The sequence below is a fragment of the Eulemur rufifrons genome, chromosome 2 (genome assembly GCF_041146395.1).
Source record: "Eulemur rufifrons isolate Redbay chromosome 2, OSU_ERuf_1, whole genome shotgun sequence".
NCBI lineage: Eukaryota > Metazoa > Chordata > Mammalia > Primates > Lemuridae > Eulemur > Eulemur rufifrons.
Genome location: NC_090984.1, coordinates 73,255,503 through 73,281,837, shown reverse-complemented (window position 1 = coordinate 73,281,837; position 26,335 = coordinate 73,255,503). Strand labels below are relative to the sequence as shown.

Below are 26,335 nucleotides of genomic sequence, written 5' to 3'. Positions count from 1 at the left end.
GTTATCTTGCTTACATATTAAAGTCTAGATGAACTTCCTTCATTTTGGTAAACTTTCACACAATACTTCCTTAAACAAAATTGTTGAAAACACATATGGCATGTTTCAGTTAGAGCCAACACAAAAGTTAAGACAAGACCACAAACTCAAAAACCAAGTTTAGAAGATACTTTCTACCTCCCTCCCCTAGATTTTCTTTAACAGATGTATATGCTGTATCACACAAGTAACCATGAAGACAAAAGAATGATGCTCCCATAATCAGGAAGAAAATGCCAACCAGATCATACTGTTAAAGTTATCTACCAAATATATGGTTTAAACATGAGAAACAGGGAAAATCCTTAGGTTAAAATAACAAAGGAGATTAGTAAATGATTTTTAAAGAGAACTGTTCCCCCTCAAAGCTGCAAAGATCTGACTCTGACAACTCAAAATAATTGCCTAAAGCAAATTAAAGTGAGGAAATCTTCAAAAACATTCTAATCATGTTCGGTATCTAGTGATAAAAGCTGAAAATATCAAGAGAATATTTATTATACAAGCGTCAACAAGGACATCCCAAAAATGAAAGAAATGCACATTTATTTCTACAAAAGCAATGTATGATACAGAATTAGAAGGGAACAGACTTAAAGATTTGCCTATTAAAATATACAGATTCTTACTGAAGAGTATAGGATATTTAAAAAAGATGACAAGGGATGTTAATCTTTTTTTATTATTATTATTATTACATATTTCGGAACCTCACATAATTTTGATAAATAACTCTTACAAAATTATGCAAAAAGTACAAGAATGTCTGGTAAACAAACAGTCTGTATTTTCCAAAAAGATTTTTTACAACATGCAATTCTTAAGGCAGCATCCTCCTTACAAGGAAAGGTAATCCTTTTACTCATCAAGAAATCTTCTGCTGCAAAGAATAGGCTAAGAAAGCCTGGCTTCTTCCATTAACGCCTTTTGTCTTTCCTGTCTGATTTTCGGTCTCTTTCACTTCTTGAAGATCTTTTGCCTGATCGACTACTCTCTGATATAGACCTCTTTCTGTCGGACCGAGAATTCTTATCCTTTGATCCTTTTGTATCTCTACTACTACCACCTTTTGAAGATTTGTGACTTCTTTCTAGTCCTGAAGTATCCCTTCTCTTCCGATCCACGCTCCTTCTGTGCTTTCTGTCTCTATTATGTCCCCGGCCTCTGCTCCGACTTCTACTCTCACTACTACTACTAGTGCTGCTGCTACTGTCTCTGCTGCTGCTGCCACTTGTACTGGAACTACTACTGGAAGTACTTCGACTGCTACTACTGCCACTACTGGAACTGCTTCCACTGCTACTACTGGTAGAACTGCTACTAGAAGTACTACTGCTACTGCTTCGACTTCTACTCTTGCTTGTTTTATTTCTAGCTCGACCTCTACTTCTGCTCCTAGTTTTGGTTTTGCTCTTGCTTTCTGCATGTACTGTCAAGACCGGCTCTACTGGCACCTCAGTGAGTTTTACAGACTCTACAGTAAACTCCTTCCTCTCAGGCAGTAAATGTCCTTGCTCCTGAATCACCTGGGGTGCTGGCTGTAAAACAGCTAATGGCAAAGTCTCAGGCTGAGAGGGAAGCTGGGACTGGGGTACTGGCTGGGACTGGGACTGGGACTGGGACTGAGATGGAGGATGGGACTGAGATTGAGGCTGGGGCTGAGACTGAGGTTGAGACTGAGACTGAGGCTGAGGCTGAGGCTGAGGCAAGAGCTGAGGCTGAGCCATAGGCTCAGGTTGGGGCTCAGATTCTTTTTCTTCTTTTTCCTCAGACTCCTTTTCCATGTCTAGAGCACTAACATTGTCTTTCCCAGGAGACAGAGATTTACATTCTTTATCTGGCTCAATTTCAAATTCCATCTCTGGCTCCAATTCTTTGCTAGTTTCATTTTCTGAAGGTTCTATACTTTCAACTTGATTAGTTTCCATCGCCTCCTGTTCAACAATTACATTTTGGACATTCTCAACCATCTCTAACACATCCATAACTTCTTCAGGCTGACTATCCTGTTGCTTTTCACTTTCCCTGACCTCAGTTTCCTCCTCCATCTTAACCTCCATTTCCTGCTTTTGTTCCTCCTCCTCCTGTTCTTTCTCTGCATCACTATGAACAATACCTACTTCCTTTTCCTCTTCCTCTCCTGCTTCCTCTATTTCTACATCATTGTGCTGATTACCTGTCTCCTCCAACTCTTCCTCTCGCTGAGCCACCTTACCCTCTTCTTGCTCCGCCTTCTGTTCTTCATTACGCACCACCTGATGCTCTTTTTCCTTCATTGATTGTCTTCTAGGCCTAGCCTCCATTTTATTTATTTGTTCTGCAAATTCGAGGCGTCTACCTTCAAATAAAGCTAAGGAATAAAAATTTACATGTGTAAAATGTACTATGATTAAGAAAATTCAAATCACAATTTTACACCTGGTCACAAACTGTCATAAAGCTTCATCTAAAAAATGTCTTTTTGTAAAGCAATGATGACAAAAGACTGATTTCAGCAAATAAGTAATCACAAACTGGCAAAATATCCACTGGAGACCTACATACTAACAAATTAGTGGCAGGCAAAAGTAGACATTATCTAATGAAAAAACAGATCAATCTTTATGCTGGATGAAAAATAACAAAACTTATTTAAAACAGAACCAGTTTTATGGCATCAAATCATGGATTAACTTTTTTGATACCAAGAAGAGGAAAATATCTAATCATCATATTAGCACTGTTTATTCTCCCATGTGTCTTCCCTCTAAGAACCGTATCAATGTTCATTCACTTTATCCGGTTACTACAAATATCAAGGAAAAAGAAATAATTTTAAACAAATGCCTAAGAAATACAGAAGCATAAGCACTGCCCACAAAATAAGTTTCAGGTGAAACTCCATCATGAAGTAACTATTCCTGTACTCCAAACTCCTCACCATCTCAGATTATTTAAAACAAAAACACAAAACAAAATCCCAGCAAACTAACCATTAAATCACAAGTATTTTAGGAAACAAACAAATGTGTATACATGAATATATTACCTCATGCATTAAGAAAATTTCAGTGCACCCCTTCATGTACTTACCATTCATTTTTCTCTGTGACTCTTCTATTAGTTTTTGGGTAGCAGGACACATCCTTCCAGGAATATAGAACAAATGGGGCTTTGTCTTAGTTCTTATATATTTTATTATCTTGGCATTATGCTCATTCCATTCTTCTTGCTAAACAAAAGGTAAAAGGTCAGTGCTTTTGTAAACATGAAGGATTACCAATCTCAGAATTCAAAAAACTCACCAGCTGCGCAAGCTCAACTTTCTGTTCCAAAAGCCGCAGTTCTGTCTGTTTAGCACGCCTCTCTTCAAAGAGCTCTCTCCTCTCATTTTCAACCTGCTTTCTCTCTTCTTCTGCCTGAACTTCAAGTTTTTGCTCAATTTCCTGGCGCCTCTTTTGCTAAAAGTAATTAATATGCTTTAATATTTACGTGTTAAAATAAATAAAAGACCATCAAGGTATATTCGAGTTTAGTCTAATTTTAAAGTTACTCACATCTTGATTACGTGAAACATTATAATTTTATTACATATAGGTATCTGCATATATGTTTCACATTTTCAATTCAGGATACTAATTTGAAGTTAGCATTTAGCACTTGGTACTGGTTGTAATTTGTCTTTCAGTAAATGGGGACTGAGGCTTTTTGACATAAATCTCAATTTCAAGGCTATTAGCTATAATATCAACAACCATTCCATACCAACATAACATTTAAGTAAGATTTTCAAAAAAGTCAACTTAAAAAGCTGGGCACTGTCTTTGAAGTGATTCTTTCCAAATCAAAGAATTTGACAAAGGTCCTAACTAAAAAAATAATTAATCATACTTCTCTTATTTCAGAAAACTACCAATTTATTCTTCAAACATTAAAATGCTTTTAAGCCTCTTATATTCTCAAGTTGATATGTAAAAGCTAAAATTTATTAATCTCCTATAATTGAATTATCATCTCCCCCATTCCACTATAGTTCTCCCCACAAGCAATAACCTGGGTTTGACCCCTCAGACATAATTTTGTAGGTTTTACCAAAGAATAACTTCTAGAAAGATGACACTGCTAAAACTGTGGAGGGCAGGAAATGTTTATGGTTTTGCTTCTGGATGCTAAAGTGTACAAATAAATCCTAAAAGTTACAATTATTGAACTATTTGCAAGATCACAGAGTTCCACTCCCTTGTTTGAGAAAAAGCATTCTGAGGCCTAAAGAAAGGAAGGGACTTGCCCAAGACCACACAATGAGATTGTTATTGAGCTTAGACCAGAACCCAAGTTCTCAAGAGTCACAAACCAGGGAACTTTGTACTAGTAACAGAGGTTCACTCAACTCTCATCACTTCAAAAAAATACCAGTTCATAATAAGACAATTTTAAGTTTCTACTTGGCTTTGTTTTAGCCTTGCTTTTAAGCTCTTTAAAAACACTAAATCTACTATTTTAATAAACATTATCATGCAAAACAAAAGTTGCATAAATACCCTTTCAGTAGCGACAGTGGATTCTTGTTTAAATTTTTGAAGGGTACCCATCAACAAGCCAAATATTCGCCGGTTCCTAAAGAACAGAAAAGGAAAATTCAATTTCAGCAGGATCCACTTCATTTAAACCCATCATTTCCCAAGAGATACTATACAGGACACATACACTATCCCTTAGTTTTTCTTAAAAATTACATTATTTCACAGGACTTTTTCCTGCCTGGAAAGATACTAAAGATACCTTTGCTTTCCCTTTTCATCCATATTTTGATCCTGGATAAGGTCTCTACGTGTGCGCTCTTTGGAGGTAGCTACAACTGAAGACTGCAACGCTGGCTACAAAAGAAATGAAAATCTCAGTAATTTAAGTAGCATGTGGGTGGCATGCTTTTAAATGTAAAGTGAAATATTCATCCACTAAATAAATAAAGTTCTTTTAATCTTAATACCTTTTTGACATCATCATCCTCTGGGTCGCTTTCTTGGCGTGATTCTCTTCTTGTCCGACGCTCCCCGCCCAGCCTGTCATAGGGAAAGTAATTTAAATAACTGCTGCAGAATTTGATGTTTTTAACTGCACACCAAAGACAGATGCCTACTTTTTCAAGGACTCATTTCCAGAAGCTTCTATCAGTCTATCCCATTTTACTCTTTCCTCCAGCACTGAATGGATAAAATGTGTCAACTAATGCCTAATATATATATAGGCATTATAATAATATCTAAATAATAATATCTAACTATAATAATATCTAAATATTTCTCAGGCTTCTCAAGTTTTTCAAGTATAAGACAGAAAGAATGGTATAAATTTATAATTTCCCCGATTTTATTCCTCCCTTGACCTTTACTTTGATAACGTTTGAGTTATCATAACATAGTGAGACTCCATCTCTAAAAATAAAAAATAGGAAAAAAAAAGAAGTAATAAAATAAATTGGGGTTATCATAAATGAAAAACTGACTTTGAGGAATACTGGTTGTTTCAGTTTAGTTAAATATCAAGTGAACTAGCAGGGAAGTGGTATACTACTCAATTCTAATACAACTCAACTCAACAGTATTTATTAAATATTTCTGCACTACCTCAGAAAATAGAGATGTCTTTAGGAATCCTTTTTTTTAACCTACCTACTGACTGCCCCTTCAAGGTCTCTCTGTTTGGCTGGGGGTCCTCCTCCACTATCTGAGAATCCACGCCTGCAATTAAAAATGTTCAACATAAAGCACTTGAAATACAAGACAAATGATATTTCCATTTGGCAAGGGAATTAATTCTTAAAATCCTTCTAATTAAAGTAACCTTAAATGGACATTCACTCCGAAATGCTTTTTTAGTATTTTTCTAAACTACAAAAATAAATTAAGTTTATTAAAAACTGGTACAGTTAATATAGTCAACTTCTAATTTTTTAGGGTAATTGTGTTTGCAGAAAACTAACCGATCACAGCATTAAACAAAGATAACAAACATTGTGTCACAAAATCGCTAATTTTGTTCAAAGCAATATGTTAATTTAATATAAAAAGCACTAATGGTGCTTTTTTTTTTTTTTTTAGCATGAATTAAGTCCTAAAGCAATCTTACCTCAGCAATAAACTACCACGTCCTCTACCTCCACCAGGACCAGAAAGGGCCAGCAATCTGGCTTGGATGGGCCTGTAACAGATTTACAAATCAGTAGAAAATTACATGCAGACACAACCAATGGCACCAAACACTTTCAGAGATGTGGTACATCATAAAGAGAAATAAGAAAGTTCTAAAAAGACAGTTTCAAATCCACGTGTCTGAAATAGGACAGGTAGTACTGTTTCATTTAACTTCCTCGTTTTTCCAAGACCACTACCACAGAAATTACATTTGCCTTGATGCCACTACACATTAAGACGACTGGATCATATCCCGATCCCGCCATTCCGGAGGAAGCTGCACGTGGGCAAGAGCCCGGGGGAGAGGCGGCAGATCGCGTCCCGGGAGGGTGTCCGGGTGGCCGCCGGAGCGGGAAGGGGCTTTGTGCTGCAGTTCCGGGCCTGCAGGGCCAAGGGCGGGAATCCGCAGTTAGGGCCTTCTTACAGGCCGGGAAACCATCTGGCGCACCCAAACCTCTCTTTCCTCAAGCACAAGAGCCCAGCGGAGGCCTGGAGCCTCACTACCTCCCAAGGACAGGGTTCTACCACCGCCCCGGGAACAGGCCTCGATGTTCCAGCCTTCTCAGGGCCGGCCGCCCTCCCCACCCCCAATTCACCCCGACTTGAGGGCTGCCTCTCAGAGCTCGCAGTTCCCATCAGGCCCTTACCTCACGTCATTCGGATCCCGCCCGGTGAGCTTGCGAATATTCTCATCCACGTTCTTTAGGCTCTCTTTGGCCTTTTCTAGCTGCTCCTGCAAAGTTCTCACTGCGACCGCCATCTTCTCCGTGAGGAAGGCTTCAATACTGCTCTACAGGCCGCTCCGGACTGCGCCGCTCTGCGCCGCGCTGCGAGACGCGAAAGGATTGACAGTCGGACTCAGCCAATGACGATAAGCGATATTTTTCGGCCTCAACCACTCAGCGACCGGAAGGGGGAGAAGCGGCGGCCTTTGTGACTCTGGGCCAATGAGAAGTCGGCCAGGCAGTCACCTCCCTCCTCAATTAGCCGCGGGTGGCTGGACTCGGCTTCTAGCGCAGAGCTGGGGCGGGTTTGAGAGTCCCTGAGTCCTCGGAGACGTAGGCTCGTGGGCCTGCAGTTCTGTGAAGGAGAGCGCGGAGTTTTCCATCCTTTTCAAACTGTGATGTAACGTGCTTTATATCGTTTTAACCGCCTTATCACATCAGGGTAGGGCGTAGGCGAGTCTACTTTTTCTTCTTCCCCACGCCTCAGTTAATGATTTAAATAGGAGAAGGCGCGGCCATTCTTTTGGTGCGCATGCCCAGAGAGGGAGTAGAGGCTTGCTTCCCTGGATTAGGTTAGATGAGCAGAAGGAAGCGGAAGAATGAAGAATAGGAAAAATTAATCATAACAGCTAACAAATGGTAGGGCCTGGTCTTGTCCAGGACCCTGTGTGAAACACTTTATATGCCTTATTCCTCACAAACTAAAGCTTGGATAAAATGCCTCTTTTTACTGATAGGAAAATTGAGATTGCAGATAATGTCACTGTCCCTCGTCTCGCCAACTGAGAATCAGTCTCTGATTCAGACCCTGTGCAAGGCTGTAGTAGAAAAAAAAGCAATGATGAGACAGGTCAGGCGTGGTTGACTTAGCCTCTTCACCTGGCATAGAGTGGTTAAGACTGAGTCTAGGGGAGCAGCTCTACTGTTAATGGAGTGTGTGTTGTCCAGCTTCTGGCTCTGCTCTACCTGCACTGCCAACGTGGGAACTGGTCTTGTTCCAGTAATACATATACAAATTGTAGCTCAGAAAACATTTCCCCACCGAAACAATATGAATAGTCTCAGCCAGACATCCTCTTTGGACAAATGATTAGTGGGCGTGCCGTTAAACTCAAGCTATCACTTTAATTCATCCAACCACCTTTTAAAGCTTCTGTGGTATTGCTGAAGATAAACCCTAGAACAAGGTAGCTGTGGTTCCTGATTTTGTAGAATTTGGAGGTCCCAGAAGGAGCAAAGGTAATTTATTAATGCAACAAATATTTATTGAGCACCTTCTATGTGCCAGGTGCTGTTCTAGGCACTTGGGTACATCAGTACTGTAAAGATCTCTGAAGAAGCTTGGAAGGAGGAAGTATGGAGACAGATCATAAACATAAATTACATAGCATGTTAGAAAATGAGAAGTGCTATAAAAAAAAAAAGTAGCTGGGCCTGGTGGTTCTCACCTGCAGTCCCAGTCACTGAGGAGGCTGAGGCTGGAGGATCCCTTCAGCCCAGGAGTTGGAGACCAGCCTGGGAGATATAGTGAAGCCCCTCCCTCCACACACCCATCCCAGTCTCAAATCAATAATTTTTAAAAAGAGACATTAAAAAAAAAAGAAAAAGTAGAGATGAGTAATAAGGCTGAGGATTGACAATTCTGATTATGACCATATGTAGTCTCATTGATCTTATTACAACACTGTACAACCTCAGGAAGTAGAACCTGAGGCATGAACGTATGGTGATGGTAGAGCCTGTCCACCAATTGTAACAATGTTTCCATGTGAAAATGCTTTTAGAGTTAACCAAAAAAATAGGGTCTATTCCTCCTTCCCTGGGATCTATTGTTAGGATCCTGCACAATTTAACAGTGTGCTTTAAAGGGAGGCAGATCAGTGGGATTCTGTGTTCAATATTTAGTAGGTCCTCAATATATATTAGTTTCTTTTCTGTCCTCTACAAGACTAAAAAAACCCATGTTATTGCAGTTTGAGAAATCAACCTTGGTAAATTGGTCAATTGCTTACTTTTTTACCTCAGTGGTGGGCTCAGACTTCTGTTCCTTAATGGTGACAATGAGGGTGAGAATGCGATTTAGACATAAAGGGCGTGATTTCATATATAGGAAATTTTAGTGCTGGAAAAATTAAGATTTGGTGGCAAAATACTCTTCAAAATTATACTAGTTTTCTCAAAGGCTTAGGTGGGGCTGGGTGCAGTGTCTCACACTTGTAATACTAGCACTCTGGGAGGCCCAGTCCGGATGATCCCTTGAGATCAGGAGCAAGAGTGAGACCCATCTCTACTAAAAATAGAAAAAATTAGCCAGACAACTAAAGATAGAAACAAAAAATTAGCTGGCCGTTGTGGCGAGCACCTGTAGTCCCAGCTACTCAGGAGGCTGAGGGAGGAGGATCCCTTGAGCCCAGGAGTTTGAGGTTGCTGTGAGGTAGGCTGACACCAAAAAAAGGCTTAGGTGGAAATTTTATGCTTGATTTATATGAGGAATATAAATATTTATAAAGGAATAAACTGATCCAAACATTATAATGGACATGTAAAAAAAATCCCTACCATACTTACAGTTACAGAACATGATCTTAAATTACTGTCAAAGGGTATATAAGAGATGAAAGGTTATTGTTAACAATTTGAGAAAACCCAATATATTAATTTGGGGGAAACAATGAATTTAATTGGAAAAAAAAAATCTGCTTTGTAAATTAGCAAGAAAAGAACCACAGGGTAAGCAATGTGCTTAAGCCAGAGGGTAGCATATGTATTTGCACCTCTGTAGGAGTTGTCTTACAACTGCCATAGACTCTTGGGAATACCATCCCACAGTGATGTCACTTTTCTGAATTCTCTGGCATTTTTCCATTCACCTATCCTCTGATTAGTTTGCATTTTGTGGTTCACGTATACCGTAAAGTTTTTTGCTTACTCCACCCCCCTTGTCCCTTGCACCCTGCTCCCCGTAAACTTCTTGGTAGCCAAAATGGCTGTACATCTTTTTGCATATCCGGGTTTAATCCAATATGGATTGGGATAACTTCTCAATATATCAAAAACTTACGTTCTGAAAATTGATTTATTCAGTTTTTCTACAACTTTTCATAGTGAAGAACATATGCAGGAAATGGCTTTAGATGAAGCCTATAGAAACTCTTGTCAATTTTTCTAACTTTTATAGCTAATTAACACGGAGATGGCAGTGGGACATCCTTATGTCTTATTTTATCCTCCACAGCCCTGCCCCCGATGGCATGGATGAGGAATCTTCCTCATATCTGGGCGAGGGCGGTTAGTTCACTCCCGGCCTGAGAGAGGAACTCAGCGATCATAGAGTTGGCGGAATGCCGGGGTAGAGGGGACCGGAAGTTGTTTCTTCGCCCCCAGCCCAGGGCCAGCTCGGGTCTCCGCGGGCTGGGTTTGGTTCCTGCGGCTGTTAGACTCTTTCGTTCGGCCCTAGGGCTTGGTGGCCCTTGAGGTGGGCTCTCCCGGCTACCGGACTCATTCCAGTACCTGCCTTTGGGAAGCCGTGTGAATTCCTAGGTCTCCTAGCAACGAGAGACTGGGCCGCGGCTTCCGGGAGCTGCGGCGCGGGCCAAGTCGCCCGGGCGGGAGCCAGAACCCCCAGGCCTGGCCCAAACGGTTGCTGAAACACAGAGCTTGGAAGAATAAACAGGAAATGGCGGATGAGGCGTTGTTTTTGCTTCTCCATAACGAGATGGTGTCTGGAGTGTACAAGTCCGCGGAGCAGGGAGAGGTGGTGAGTGCTGCCCTTGATTCTTTTGCGATGACACGCCTTGCTCCCCTTCAGTTCTTTCCTTCAAACCCTGTCCCATCGCCGCCCAGCGCCTCCCGAGATGTAGACAAACTGGTCCACTTCCAGGTGTCCTAAACCCAAGAACCTCTCGACTGACTCCTTTGATACTTCATCTTTATCCTTTCCTCTTTCGTATCTTCTGTTTGAATCTTTTTTGTCCGTTCCCATACCTTTGTGTCCTGCACACCTCAGATTTTCTTACTTTTAGTGTTGTCCCTACCATGATTCATGGCAGAGTTAACTGCAGAGCGGATTTTGGCTCCTACTTAGTTTTGCTGGCACCTCCAGCACTTCCGAGCCGTCCACTGCACAGACCTGTCCCGGTCTGAGAATCCTGTCCCTCCTTCCCCAACCAGTACAACTCCACACAACTCGAGGACCTAAGCCTAATGAGGTTTGAGGTCAAAGCAAAGTTTGCAGACTTTCGGATAATTAGGCAACACAATTGAGAAAACATTTATTCAGTGCCCCTTATGTCAGAGCTATTTCTAGGTGCTGGGTTTGTAGTAGTGAATGAAACAACGGCCCCATCCTCGTGGAGGTTATTTCTCATGTGTGGGCGTCCTCATTCACTCATTGATTCTTTAAGAAAACATTTATTAATCTTGTATTGTGGGCCTGACACTGTGCTAGGTAAATGTGGATTTATTGAATAGTTAAAATTAAGTATTGATTGGTAATTAGCTATAGAATCTTGGAGTAGAAACAGATTCTGGAAATTAGATATTCCAAAGTCATGCTCAAGTCAAGAGCCCTTTCTGTAATGCTGTTGATAAAGAGGGGTGGAGAGTGGGGGTGGGAAAGGCATACTGGTATGAAAGCGGTGGATTTAAATATGCTTAATTATTTCATTGTAACTAGATTGAATGGGTGGAGAGTGAGAATTGAGAGCTGAAGTTAGAAAGAGTCTTGTGTGATTAACACAATAACTGCCTTGTGAGTTGTATTTAACTCAGGCTAGTTTTGAGTCCTGGGCCTTGGGAAGCAAAACCTGGGCAAAATCTTTCAGTTGGTTCATGAAAATCTTCCTTGATGTTCTTGTTGTTACAATTAATAATTGACAATTCAATTCTAAAAACGTGAATTAAGTGAATAGAAGTCAATAACAGATTTTTCATTACATTAGAAAGGATCATTTTGTTTTCAAAGTTTTTATTCTATTTTTGTAATAAAGCACTGTGGCCCCAAGGAAAACTTTTTTTTTTTTTTTCATACCTTGATATCTAATCATAGTAAAAAAAAAAAAAGAAAGAAAACTTTTTTTTTCTAGTGTGGCAGTCAATATATTAAAGAATTTCAGTCTTTTGAAGGGAGGAATTTTTAGGAAGGGAATGATGTGGTCCATTTGCATTTTATAAAGACAATCTAGTGTTTGGACTAGAGAGGGAAGATCCTTGTATTGAGAAGATCTGTTATTGCAAGAGTCATTGTAGGAGATTATGAAGATCTGAACTGAGGACAGGGATAGTGAGAAGAGGCGAGAGCATATTGAGCGGTGGGAGGTGGAATCTATAGGCCTTGGTTAAGAATGAGAATGGCAGTTGAAAATTATCCCCAGGTTTTTAGCTTGAGCAACTGGGTTGGATGGTGCTGCCATTAATTGGGAAAGGGAATGAAGGAGAAGAAAGAGATAAAGAGATGCAGATGATGAATTATTTTGAGGCAGGTTGAACTTTTAAAGTACCTGCAGGACATCTAAGAAAAGATGCCACCAGTTTGTAAACTACAAGAAGGATAGGCAGAATACATTTGAAGATTTCATTAGGAAGACACATCAGGAAGAGTATTGGAAATGAAACAAATTCTTATTCAGACCCATCTACAACAGAGATTTTTTTCAAGTTACATTGACTTTGTCATCATTATCATCATCATCAACAGTGTTTTCTGTTTATGCAAAGTTGGTCTTCCCTATCCCCCAAAGAACAATTAACAACACACCCCTTTTACTATTTTTTTTTTTTGAGACAGAGTCTCACTCTGTTGCCCGGGCTAGTGTACCATGACGTCAGCCTAGCTCACAGCAACCTCAAACTCCTGGGCTTAAGCAATCCTCCTGCCTCAGCCTCCTGAGTAGCTGGGACTACAGACATGTGCCACCATGCCCGGCTAACTTTTTCTATATATTTTTAGTTGTCTGGTTAATTTCTTTCTATTTTTTAGTAGAGATGGGGGTCTCGCTCTTGCTCAGGCTGGTCTCGAACTCCTGACCTCGAGCGATCCTCCTGCCTGGGCCTCCCAGAGTGCTAGGATTATAGGCGTGAGCCACCTCGCCCTGCCCCCTTTTACTTTTTTATCATAAAATCCAGGTCTGCCCAACCACCACGAGTGTACATTCAGTTCTCTTTATTTTCCTCTCCCTTCTTTCTTTTTCTTTCCCAACTCTTGACCTGGAAAACCTTTTAAATCTTTTTTTCCCAATAGATTAACCCAAAGTAAAACTTAAAACCAACAGCTGTTCTACTCATGTCTGAGATATATATATATATTTTTTTGGTGACAAAGTCTTGCTCTGTCACCCGGGCTAGAGCGCGGTGGCTCTCTAGCTCATCATAGCTAACTGCAATCTCAAACTCTTGGGCGCAAGTGATCCTCTTGCCTCCACCTCCCGAGCTGGGACTACGGGCATGTGCCACCATGCCCAGCTAATTTTTTAATTTTTAAATTGTTTTTGTAGAGATATGGTCTTGCTGTGTTGCTCAGGCTGGTCTCAAACTCCTGGCCTCAAGTAATCTTCCCACTTCGGCCTCCCAAGTGCTGGGATTACAGGCATGAGTCACCATGCCTGGCCCTATGATGAAAATTTTTTTAAGCAAAATAAAATTTTATTAACTTTCAGTATAGTGGAATGAACTTATAACTTTTGAAGTGAAATAAAAGAACCAATGTTCTCATTCTCCAAATGATTTCAAACTATGCTTGAATAGGAATTAAAGCTCTAAAAATTGACTAATTGGGCATTTCTCAATTTATGGAGAATGGATTTTAAAAAGGTTAATGGATAAAATGTTCTCAAGTTTAATTTTTCTTTTTCTTTTTTTTTTTTTTTGAGACAGAGTGTCACTTTGTTGCCCTGGCTAGAGTGAGTGCTGTGGCGTCAGCCTAGCTCACAGCAACTTCAAACTCCTGGGCTTAAGCGATCCTACTGCCTCAGCCTCCCGAGTAGCTGGGACTACAGGCATGCGCCACCATGCCCGGCTATTTTTTTTTTTTTTCTATATATATTTTAGTTGGCCAGCTAATTTCTTTCTATTTTTAGTAGAGACGGGGTCTTGCTCTTGCTCAGGCTGGTCTTGAACTCCTGACCTTGAGCGATCCACCCGCCTCGGCCTCCCAGAATGCTAGGATTACAGGCGTGAGCCACCACGCCCAGCCTAGGTTTAATTTTTCTTAAAAATCTGGTGCCTAGTACTGAGTACTCACAGGTGCCAAAGTCAATTAACAAGTGGCAAGATCAGAAGATACATAGTGTGGCTTAATTCAAAAGCTCATGTGATCAAAGGATTTGAGAGTATCTGTCTATAAGCGTATTTCCTGCTAATAAATGTGTTTCTGGGTGATTCTACAGACAGCCGATTGTTTCACAAAGAGCATCAAAACTTAACAGGTACTCATTCCACCCCAGCATGTTTGATAATGAGATTTGAGCTGAATTTAAAGGATGTGAAGTCTAGGGAAGAGCATGTGCAAAGCCATGGAGGCAGAAGAGAACATAGCACTCTCGAGTTGCTCCAGAAATTTCAGAGTGGTAGTGGGAAGGATGCTTGTGGATATGTTGATATTAGTGAATCTGGTTAACTAGCCAGGGGTCATTTAAGGAAAGGCTGTATCTTTAAGGAAAGGACTTATCATGCCACCTAAGGAGTTTGGACTTTATTTTCAGGAAAGAGGAATGGGCACTGAAATATCCAGTAGAGAAATATCATGATTTCTTTTTTTAGAAATTCTGTTACCAATAAAATATAAATTACTCAAAGGAAAAACCAGAGACAAGACCACTTGGAAGGCTGTAACTAAAAACCAGCAGAGAAATGATGAAGCTTAACATAAGTAGTAAGGATGGAGAGAGAATATAGGGGTTTTTTTTTTTATTTGAGACAGAGTCTTACTCTGTTGCCCAGGCTAGAGTGCCGTGGTGTCAGCCTACCTCACAGCAACGTCAAACTCCTGGGCTCAAGCAATCCTTCTGCCTCAGCCTCCTGAGTAGCTGGACTACAGGCATGCGCCACCATGCCCGGCTAATTTTTTCTATATATATTTTTAGTTGTCCAGCTAATTTCTTTGTATATTTTTTTTAGTAGAGATGGGGTCTCGCTCTTGCTCAGGCTGGTCTCGAACTCCTGAGCTCAAACGATCCTCCCGCCTCAGCCTCCCAGAGTCCTAGGATTACAGGTGTGAGCCACCATGCCCAGCTGAAAATACAGGTTTTGAAAAGCATGTAAAAGGTAGGATTCACAGGACTACAGTGTGTGTGGAGAGCTTGAGGGCAAAGGGGTGAAGAAAATGGAACTTTTCTGGCTGGGGTAACTAGTTGGATGGTGGTACCATTAATGAAGTTAGGGAATTTTAGAGGCAGAGCAGGCTGAGGACATTAAGATAGTATTATTTTGAATACTCCTAGTTTGAGGGTTCTGTAGGACCTCTAGATGGCTATGTCCAATAAAGTTAAAGTCTGTACTAGTTTTAGTAGTGACAGAACCATAAGTGGAGTGCATGGTTCCCTGAAGAAAATTCAGCAAATAATGAGGCCTATGGTTTACTTCTTTATGGGAGACAAACAGACTTCAAAATATACAAAAATCCCAGCCTTCGTGCAGCTGTATTCTAGCAGAAATTGAAGAAAAAGGGGATGTGGGCAATATAAACTAGTAAAATGTATAGTATGTTAAACAATGAAAGAAGTTCTATGGAGACAAATTAAGCAGGGAAGTGGGATAGAGCATCAATCACTTTTAGAAGTCTTGTTGAAACAGGTTACTGGCTCCACACCCAGAATTTCTAATGAGTAAATTGTGAGAGGGACTAAAGAATTTGCCTTTTTAGCAAGTTTCCATATGATGATGATTTTGCTGGTCTGGGGACACACTTTTAGAATTATTAGGATAGAGAGTTGCTGAAGGGGATGATGCAATTTTAAAGAAGTTGGTAAAATGGGCCTTATTGAGATGGTGACATGAGAGCAGACTTGAAGGAAATAAGGGAGTTGGTCATGTGAATATCTGGAAGAACTGCTGATGCAAAAACTGCAAGATTGGAGCATACATGGCATGTTTAAGGGACAAAAAAGAGATGAATGCAGCTGGAACAGAGTGAGTCTTAAGAGAGTAGAAGGTTGAGGCTGGAGAGGTATGGGTCTGGATTGTGTAGGGGAATCCATAGGTCGGTCCTCTATAGGATTTGGAAGTGGTCAACATAGAGGTAGTATTTAAAGCCTTAAGATTAGGCTGGTCTCCTCCATGACTCATGCTTGTAACCCTAGCACTTTGGGATGCTGAGGTAGGAGGATCATGTGAGGCCAAAAGTTTGAGACCAGCCTGGGCAACATAGCAAGACCCTGTCTCTACAAAGCCTAAAAAAAATTAGCCTAATGTGGTGGCACACGTAATCCTGCCTACTTGGAAGACTGAGCCAGGAGGATCACTACGCCCAGGAATTTGAGGTTGCAGTGAGCTATGATCATGCCACTGTACTCTACGCTGGGGGACAGAGGAGACCCTGTTTCAAAAAAAAAAACATTATTAGTAGATGAGATTGTCAAAGGAAGAGCAAAGCAATCACAAAGGCATAGGATGGTCATCAACTATGACACATTGAGAACTGGAAAACCTGGTGGATGACTCTTAAGATACATTTTGAAGCAAGGAACAATAGAACTTAGTGACAGCACAAAGGGAATGAATGAGGAGAAGTAAGGCAGGTTTTATAACCTAGGAGAAAAGAATGATTGAAAACATGGCCGGGCGCGGTGGCTCACGCCTGTAATCCTAGCACTCTGGGAGGCCGAGGTGGGCGGAACGTTTGAGCTCAGGAGTTCGAGACCAGCCTGAGCAAGAGCGAGACCCCATCTCTACTAAAAATAGAAAGAAATTATATGGACAGCTAAAAATATATATAGAAAAAATTAGCCGGGCATAGTGGCGCATGCCTGTAGTCCCAGCTACTCGGGAGGCTGAGACAGGAGGATCCCTTGAGCTCAGGAGTTTGAGGTTGCTGTGAGCTAGGCTGACGCCACGGCACTCACTCTAGCCTGGGCAACAGAGAGAGACTCTGTCTCAAAAAAAAAAAAAAAAAAAAAAAGAATGATTGAAAACAGGGAAAAAGGTGAGAGGGAGAGTAATTAGGAAGATGGTATTTCCAAAAAGTAATAATAAGCAATAGTTTATCTTATTGCCCTATGAAAATGATTAATGCTAAGAAAATGCAAGGATATCTTATAATTCACTTTTTCTTAAAATGTTGCAGTTAAATAAGTATAAATATTTACATTAAAATTTTTAGTATTTTAAAACTAGTTTTGAATACTAACATCTCAGTATTCTAAAAGTATTCAAAACTATTATTTTTTTAAATAGGAAAATGGACGATGTATTACTAAGCTGGAAAACATGGGATTTCGAGTGGGACAAGGATTGATAGAAAGGTGAGCAGTATGGATTTGAAAATTTTCTTCCAGGTAGGTTATGAACAAAGATGATCCATTTCAAAAAGTTGCATAAAACTTTAGATCCAAATTTTAATTCTTCTCTTTAATTCACAGATTAAAATTCTTTTTAGGTCCAATGCAATTTTAACTCAGTTATTCAAATTTTATGTTTTAATATTTGAAGAAAATACATATTTTAGTTTTTTTTCCTGAAAATGTTGGTATATTGAAAGAACTGTCCAAAATTGTGTTGCATTTCCTACTTAAGGCCTAGTAGGTTCTTTTACCTGAATAGAAATTTGTTTAGGTGCCTAAGGATGAAAATGCCTTAGGGTCTATGTTTGTGCATGTATCTTTCAATCTGTATTATAGATCAATTTTTTTTAGCAGAACTATAGCTTATAATAGATTAATTCTTTTTAATTTTTCCTTCTTACTGTGTAGTTGAATTTTGATTATATTTTATATAACAATATAATGATCATGCTCAGCTTTTTTTTTTTAATGTGCTAGAATGAATTGTACCTAAAATTTTGGCTATGCTGTTAGGCTAATATACTATTAGACTAATTTTAGGCCCCATCATATAACAAAATGTGAATTCATTGACATAGGATCTACTTTGCTTGGTGCTTACCACTTTATGACTGTCAATAAATGTTTGGTGTTCTGGCATTTGGAAATTAGTTAATAGTTTGCCTTTCTTGCTTTCTTTGGAGAAAAATGTTATGTTACTTCTAGTTGATCTTCTTAGGTTTACAAAAGATACTGCAAGATTTAAGGATGAGTTAGATATCATGAAGTTCATTTGTAAAGATTTTTGGACTACAGTATTCAAGAAACAAATCGACAATCTAAGGACAAATCATCAGGTATTTAGATAAATTAAGGCCTTTCTTTTAAGTCCTTTAACTTAATATGAATGTCCCATTTTAGTGATTTACTTATTTAAAACTTAAAATAATTTCTGGTTGAATTTGGAATGTTTCTTTTATGTTATTAATAAGTCATTAGTTTTTTTCTCTATTAGGGTAAAGTGAATAAAGACAAAAGGACAGTTATCGGTAATGATAACTGTTCCTTTTCCCCAATTATATAAGTTATGTTAAATTTTAAGAAGTAATAAATGTCAGAATGATATAGGTTTCAGAATTTGGTTCCTTAGTTATTTAGTTGTCTTAATATGCAGAACCACAAATCTATCATATTTATATCTTTAATTTCTAAGGTCTAATTTATACAGCATATTTTACTCTTAAATAACTTGCATTATTTATTATTGATGTCATTCTGTATTCTAATATTTTGTTACTACAAAATTAGTAGATTGCATAGAAAACTATTTAAATAGATTGATTTTAAAAACTATGCATTTAAATAGATTGATTTTATTTTATAAACCTCGAGGAAATACTTAGAGTGGATTTGACATTTTTGGGTGGGGATGGGCGCAGGGTCTCATTTTGTTGCCTGGGCTAGAGTGCAGTGGCGTTATAGCTCACTGCATCTTCAAACACTAGGGCTCAAGCAGTCTCCTACCCCAGCTTACCAAGTAGCTGGGATTACAGGTGTGTACCACCACACTCTGCTGATTATTCTATTTTTTTTTTGTAGAAACAGAGTCTCGCTATGTTGCTCAGTTTATCTTGAACTACTGGTTTTAAGCAGTACCCCCTCCTTGGCCTCCCAAAGTGGTAGGATTATAGGCATGAGCCACCTCACCTGACCAGGTTTGGCATTTTGATTAAGTAAAAAATTAAAATATTTATAATGTTTCTGATACTACCAATAGAATTCATTTTTTTCATATGACAATATCAACTGTAGCTTGGAATTACTTGAAATGCTAATGATAAAAAGTGACTCTAATTATTGACTTTCTAGACATGATTTAATTATGTATAACAGCTAATTTCACATGGGCATGTATTAATGATTTTTTTGCCATAGAATGTAAGTAATTTAAGGATAGAGACTATGTCTTATGAATATTTGTAAAGTGTAAAGAATGTTCAGTTTTAGGTTTATTTTTCATTCCTGGGAAAAAAAAGAAAGAAAAAAAAAAAAAAAAAAGGCCGGGCGAGGTGGCTCACGCCTGTAATCCTAGCACCCTGGGAGGCCGAGATGGGCGGATCGCTGGAGCTCAGGAGTTCGAGACCAGCCTGAGCAAGAGTGAGACCCTGTCTCTACTAAAAATAGAAAGAAATTAGCTGGCCAACTAAAAATATATATAGAAAAAATTAGCTGGGCATGGTGGTGCATGCCTATAGTCCCAGCTACTCGGGAGGCTGAGGCAGGAGGATCGCTTGAGCTCAGGAGTTTGAGGTTGCTGTGAGCTAGGCTGACGCCACGGCACTCACTCTAGCCGGGGGAACAGAGCGAGACTCTGTCAAAAAAGAAAAAAAAAGAACGTTCAGTAAATGGGCTGGCTGTAGTGGCTCACACCCATAATCCCAGCAGTTTGAGAAGCTGAAGCAGGAGGACTGCTTGAAGCCAGGAGTTTGAGACCAGCCTGGGCAACACAGCATGTCCCTGTCTCTACAAAAAAAATGAAAAAAATTAGCTGGGGTGGTGGCATGCACCTGTGGTCCCAGCTGCTTCGGAGGCTGAAGCGGGAGGATTGCTCGAACCCTGGAGTTGGAGGGTACAGTGAACTGTGACTGTGCCACTGCTCTCCAATCTGGGTGACAGAGTGAGACCCTGTCTCTTAAAAAAAAAATTCAGTAAATATTAATGTTATGAAATATTGAACTCACAACTCTAAAGTTTGAACATTGCAAACCTCTTTCATTTAAAGAAAATTTAACAAATGGAAAGGAGAATTTTAATAACATTAAAAACCTTTTATGTTGTTTTGTAGCAATAAGGTAATTTTAAGAACTATAGACTACATTGCCTTTTGATGTTTTTTCTGTTTTTGGAATAGGGCATCTATGTACTTCAAGACAACAAATTTCGTCTGCTTACTCAAATGTCTGCAGGAAAACAATATTTAGAACATGCATCTAAGGTATTTAATGGAATAGAAGGTTGGGGTTTTCTATTAAGAGTAGAACTACAGGGAAAAGTACAATGCCAATCATAATAAACTCTTGAATTAAAAATATGTTTTAAAGTTGTTCTTTTGTGTAAAAAGAGTTTTCTATGAAATAGAAGACAGATGTTCATGTTATAATAACTTACACTAAACTGTAAGCTTAGCAGGCTTACAGTGACTAATTAAATACTACAACTAAATTCCAGTGAAATGTAGATTTATGGTAGATTCTTGAATATAGATAGCATAGATACATCAGTAAAGATACTCAAACTTATAAAACTGATGTTAGCTATGCAAAATTATTCACCTCAGAGTTTATAATCTCCTTTAGCAGATTAAAACATTTTAAAAAATATATTATTAACATTTGTTTCTAAGACTACATGTTTTGTGTTAAGTATATCTGTGTTTCTGGGTTTCGTATAGTTTTTGTTTTTTAATCTTATGTAGGAATTAATGAATAAGTAGATGTATCAAAGAAAGCTGACCAGTTTTAATGTAAAGGTTCCTTGAAGTGATTAAAATATCTGGGCAAGTATTATATAAGCTGCCATTTGTCTGTAAAAATTTGTCCAGACCTAAATTATCTAACAGAAAGGCAGTATAGGTATAGTGGAAAATCATAGACCAATTAAATCTAGATTTTAAGCCGAGCTCTATAATTTATAGATTAGTGTGTGATATTTAGTAAGTTATATAACCCCTCTGGACCTTAGTTTCCTCATTAATTCTTTTTATTTTTTATTAATTTTTTTTTTGTACCTTCCACAAAGCTCTCTTAAATTCAGATCCTCATTAATAAAAAGGGTACAATCATATCTGTATTATTATAAGATTGTCTTGATACTTAAATGTATTTAAAGTACTTAACATGGTGCTTAGCTCATAGGAGGTACTTACTAAATGATTATTATTACAGCTATAAGATGTCAGTAAACTGAGCCAAGAAATGGATACGATACTTTCTTTTCATAATTTAATTTCACTGATTAAAGATGGCTTATTGTCTGTATTTTTGGGGTGACCAGGCTCTAATTACATTTTTTTATGATTGATATGTATATTTTCTCTTTTTTCCTAACTTGTTTTAGTATTTCTGGTTCTCATTTAACTTTTTGAGAATCTTAGTTTTTTCAATTGTGAAAAGAGTAAGTTGGGGGCAGGCACGGTGGCTCACGCCTGTAATCCTAGCACTCTGGGAATCCAAGGCTAGAGGATCGCTTGAGGTCAGGAGTTCGAGACCAGCCTGAGCAAGAGTGAGACCCCCATCTCTACTAAAAATAGAAAAATTAGCCCGGCATGGTGGCATATGCCTGTAGTCCCAGCTACTTGGGAGGCTGAGGCAGGAGGATGGCTGGAGCCCAGGAGTTTGAGGTTGCTGTGAGCTAGGCTGATGCCAAGGCACTCTGGTCTGGGCAACAGAGAGACTCCATCTTAACAACAACAACAACAACAGAAAAAGAGTAAGTTGGACCAGTTCAGTGATTTTTTAATTTTTTTTTCTTTAGAGAGGAGATCTCACTTTGTCACCCAGGCTGGAGTGCAATGGCACTATCGTATCTCAGTGCAGTCTCAAAATCCTGGGCTTAAGTGATCCTGCTGGCTCAGCCTCCTGAAGAGCTGGGACTACAGGTGCTGGGACTACTACTACCATGCCCGGCTAGTTTATTTTTATTTCTGTAGAGATGAGATCTCGTTGTTACCCAGGTTGGTCTTGAACTCCTGGCCTCAAACAGTCCTCCTGCCTTGGCCTCCCATAGTGCTGGAGTTGTAAGTGTACAAGCATGAACTACTCTGCCTGGTCTGACTTTTTATTTTCTTTTTTTTGAGACAGTATCTTGCTGTGTTGCCTGGGCTAGAGTGCAGTGGTAGGATCATAGCTCACTGCATCTTCAAACTCCTGGGCTCAAGCGATCATCCTGGCTTAGCCTCTTGAGTAGCTGGGACTTAACAGGCACACACTACCATACCCACCTAATTTTTCTTTTTTTTCTGGGTTTTTTTTGTTTTTTTTCGTACAGACGGGGGTGGGGGGGTGTCTCATGTTGTTCAGCCTGGTTTCAAGCTCCTGGTCTCAAATTGATCTTGCCGCCTAGAGTTACAGGAGTGAGCCACTGCACCCAGCCCTGATTTTTAACTATTTTGGGGTTATAGACATCTTTGAGAATTGGAACACCATTCCCCTTAAATAAGCACATATACATCGTTTTTATTTTCATGGGGGTCACAAATTACCAGATTAAGAACTCTTGAGATAATCTTTAAGGTCTCTTCCTTAGAGATTTCATGACTCAGATCTAATTACTTCATGGTACCCATTTTGTATATTAATTTTAAAATAACAATATTTTATATTCACAGATATGTAGTGTTATTGAGCATCATGCAATATAGAAATTTAGATAGATAATAAAAATTCCTTGGATTAATTTTTTAATTCCCATTCTTATGATTTTCCCTGCTATAGCTCAATCTTATTCTCTCTCTTTGCTTTTATATGACAAAGTTTCTCAACATCTGTACTGTCAATATTTTGAACTGGATGATAATTCTTTGTTGTGGCAGGCTGTAAGTCTTGAATAAGTCAAGCTTCTTGGTTGTAGATAGTAGAAATCAACTCCGGTTGAATGGAATATTGCTGGTTAGTTTATAGAATTGATAGGCTCAGAAAACAGGCAAGAACCAGGGAGTGTTAAAGCCGCCAGTAAAAGAGCCAAAGTCACTCCACAGGGAGAGTCTAGTTAGAATCCTGTGGGCAGCATGGACAGTAGACAAAAACTACCTTTGCTGGATCCAGAACTAATTCTAATCTGTTTCCAGCTTGTTTTTGTCATTCACTCTAGGTTCATAGTCCTAGACTGGAGCACTTAAATTGTCTGAGCTTAAGACATGTGTCCATGTTTTAGTTGCCAAGGAGCTGGGAAACCTTCCAACAATCGTATTTTTCAGTAATTTGAACAGTGCTTCCACAACTCTTTTTTTAAGCAGCAATGACTTACTGATAGCATGACTTAACTAAATGTCTTATTTGTCAGTAGCTTTACTATTTTAGCAAATCCTTACTATATTTTACATTTTTTTCCCTTTTAGTATTTAGCATTTACATGTGGCTTAATCAGAGGTGGCTTATCAAACTTGGGGATAAAAAGTATTGTAACAGCTGAAGTGTCTTCAATGCCTGCCTGTAAGTTGAATTCACATTTCTTACTAATGTTTTTGGTAATTTTCTTTCGGCTGTTGGTTGTTTCTTTTTTTTAACTTAGTGGAAATTACAAATGCTGAAACTGTTTCATTTTAGTTTTATCAGTTTAAAATTTAAAGTAGCAATATGCGGCATACTATATTCCTATTCAATAATTTTTGAATTAATGTACAATGGTTTAGAAAAATCTGCAAAGTCCAAATTTGGTCCTTTTGTCTTTCGTAAGTGTGATGATTGCGTTTTCATGAGCATATATGAGATGTGCCTACCTCGAGCTTTGTTACAACGTCAGCACATTACCCAACTGACATGGAAACAAAAAAGGAAAGAAATCCAAATATATGAGACAATTTCAGGGGTGATTCTTAACTTTTTTTTTCTTTTGAGATAGAGTCTCACTCTGTTGTGTGGGCTAGAGTGCCATGGCGTCAGCCCAGCTCACAGCAACCTCAAACTCCTGAGCTCAAGCTATTCTCTTGCCTCAATCTCCTTAGTAGCTGGGACTACAGGCGCTCACCACCACACCCAGCTAAGTTTTTCTATTTTTAGTAGAGACGAGGTTTCGCTCTTGTTCTTGCTCAAACTGGTCTCGAACTCCTGAGCTCCAGCGATCCTCCCGCCTCAGTGTGAGCCACCATGTATGGCCAATTCTTAACTTTAAAAGGAAATGTTCTGCAGTATTCTTTTAAAATAACAAATCTCCCTATAGTATTATAAATGTTATTTTTAAACAACTGGTTAGAATATATCTATTGTATAAAGCTAAGTAAAACCAACTAGTCTTTTAACACTAAACACCTCCCTAAAGATCTTTACACCAGAACTACCAACCAAGAAAAAAATTGACTTGAGCTTCAGTGTATTTCCTTTCCACTCACAGTGATATTAGTAATGAAGTACGGTACGCAAAAGGTTGGAATCACTAAGAGAAACAAAGGCATCTACTCACAAACTAGATAATCATCCCATAAAAATGGAATTGACTTTATTGAAGATTGTGTAGAGTGTGAAAAGTTGTTTGACATAGCAAGTGTCTTGATTAAAACTACTTCCTAAATAGAATAAAAAATTGGTGTTTAGGCTTGTTTTCTGTGTACCTAAAATCAAAAAATGATTTTTATGTTTTCTCTTCAGGCAAATTTCAGGTGATGATACAGAAGCTGTAGAACACACTGAAATGGAAGGCTTCAACAGTGTAAAGAGATAAATTATTCATGTATAAAGTATTTCAAGTAGCAATTATTTAATTACAATGTTGGACATTTGTATGGGAGTAAGAGTGTATTTTATCAACTCGACACAGACCAACTCAAAGCAGATAAAGGAATGTTCTGCCATGACATACACTTTACTGAAACTATTTAAAATGAAAATCTGATTTCAAATAACCAGACACCAAGATGTAGGACCCTTATTTTAAACGTTTTTATTTGGTTAGATTGATGTGTATGTAACACCAGATGGAGAAGCAAAGCTCAGGGTTTGTTGAATTAGCATAAAGAAAAGTACACACCAACAGAATCATTTGTGTTAAGAATGAACAAGTTTTGGTTAAGTGTGAATTTGTTTTAGTTATTTAAGAAAGCAAACAATACACTAAGATTAAGCTTAATTTTTATTTTATTGCTTATAATTTATTTTTGTTAAGAGAATTTTATGCCTGTATAAGGATTTCATATATACATATGTGTATATGCGTGTAAATACATATGATTGCCTAAATTGCTTAAAAACTTAATTTCACTTTAATAGATTTCAGTCCTTGAGAACTCCATTGATATAATTTAAATAAAATATAGATTAGTTTAGATGTGATTTCAGTGACTGCAGGGCCAAAGAATATTAGGTATGTTGAGAAGGAATTTTTATGCTTATTTTTGTTGTAGTCTTGATTTTCAACTTCTCTTCACCAGGACTTACATCTTTATCTTTATTCCCTTATTTATTCTTCCACAAGGGCAGATTATTGGATTAGCCACATCTACATGCATTGGACCATACCTTAGAGGTTTGGGGTCAGTGCTCATCTAGTGTCTTTCTCTTACCACCTCTTCCACTTCCTTTATCTTATGTACTTAAATTATGTGGCATAAGCAGGTATCTCCAAGCCAGCTTTTATTAGAACTTTGCATATTGGAGTATCAGCACTTTGATTATTAAAACTGTACTTTGTTTCCCAATTAATTATTACCCTTTCAGATATATTTGTTGGACAGGGAACTCTGCAGAAGGGAGTGATTGACACACCAAACAAGATGTTTCACTGGGTTCTCTGCCATAAAAATGGCAGATTAAGAAGATAGACTTCCTATAGTAAACCAAAAATTATAATAAAAACTGAAATTAAAACTAAAAATTTACTTTAGGACATAAAGGAAAACTCAGTTAAGTTAGAGGCTTACCACTGTCCTTTCATTGAAAGATGTGGTGTTACAAAAATAATCTGTTTAACTCAGATTAATTTATTAAACTATAGTCATATTCCACTTAATGACGTTTCTTTTTTTTTTTTTTTTTTTTTTTTTTTTGTTGAGACAGAGTCTCACTTTGTTGCCCAGGCTAGAGTGAGTGCCGTGGCGTCAGCTTAGCTCACAGCAACCTCAAACTCCTGGGCTTAAGCGATCCTACTGCCTCAGCCTCCCGAGTAGCTGGGACTACAGGCATGCGCCACTATGCCCGGCTAATTTTTTTCTATATAG

The 26,335-nt window shown here is 38.7% G+C and overlaps 2 protein-coding genes and 1 non-coding gene across 4 annotated transcripts; 2 read left to right on the top strand and 1 right to left on the bottom strand.

Moving 5' to 3' along the window:
* Positions 1-747: 747 nt before the first annotated feature.
* On the bottom strand, positions 748-7,026 carry PNN (pinin, desmosome associated protein). The gene is made up of 9 exons (XM_069464513.1): positions 6,860-7,026; positions 6,148-6,219; positions 5,691-5,759; positions 5,009-5,081; positions 4,801-4,895; positions 4,560-4,635; positions 3,324-3,479; positions 3,112-3,250; positions 748-2,389 (listed from the first exon to the last, which is right to left on the bottom strand). Exons 1-9 carry the CDS (start codon positions 6,970-6,972, stop codon positions 957-959), a joined length of 2,226 nt encoding a protein of 741 aa, XP_069320614.1. The 5' UTR covers positions 6,973-7,026; the 3' UTR covers positions 748-956.
* A 3,313-nt stretch (positions 7,027-10,339) lies between these two features.
* TRAPPC6B (trafficking protein particle complex subunit 6B) lies at positions 10,340-25,128 on the top strand. 2 transcript variants are annotated; one of them, XM_069464490.1, is made up of 6 exons: positions 10,340-10,694; positions 17,324-17,391; positions 18,149-18,266; positions 20,321-20,404; positions 23,525-23,618; positions 24,771-25,128. In XM_069464490.1, the coding sequence occupies exons 1-6, from the start codon at positions 10,614-10,616 to the stop codon at positions 24,800-24,802; spliced, it is 477 nt and encodes a 158-aa protein (XP_069320591.1). In that variant the 5' UTR covers positions 10,340-10,613; the 3' UTR covers positions 24,803-25,128. The 2 variants fall into 2 exon arrangements, with proteins under 2 accessions (XP_069320591.1, XP_069320601.1); XM_069464500.1 differs by lacking the exon at positions 20,321-20,404.
* LOC138381229 (small nucleolar RNA U13) lies at positions 23,843-23,946 on the top strand. Its single transcript, XR_011233139.1, has one exon. It is a non-coding gene; the product is annotated as a small nucleolar RNA U13 (small nucleolar RNA).
* Positions 25,129-26,335: the final 1,207 nt, after the last annotated feature.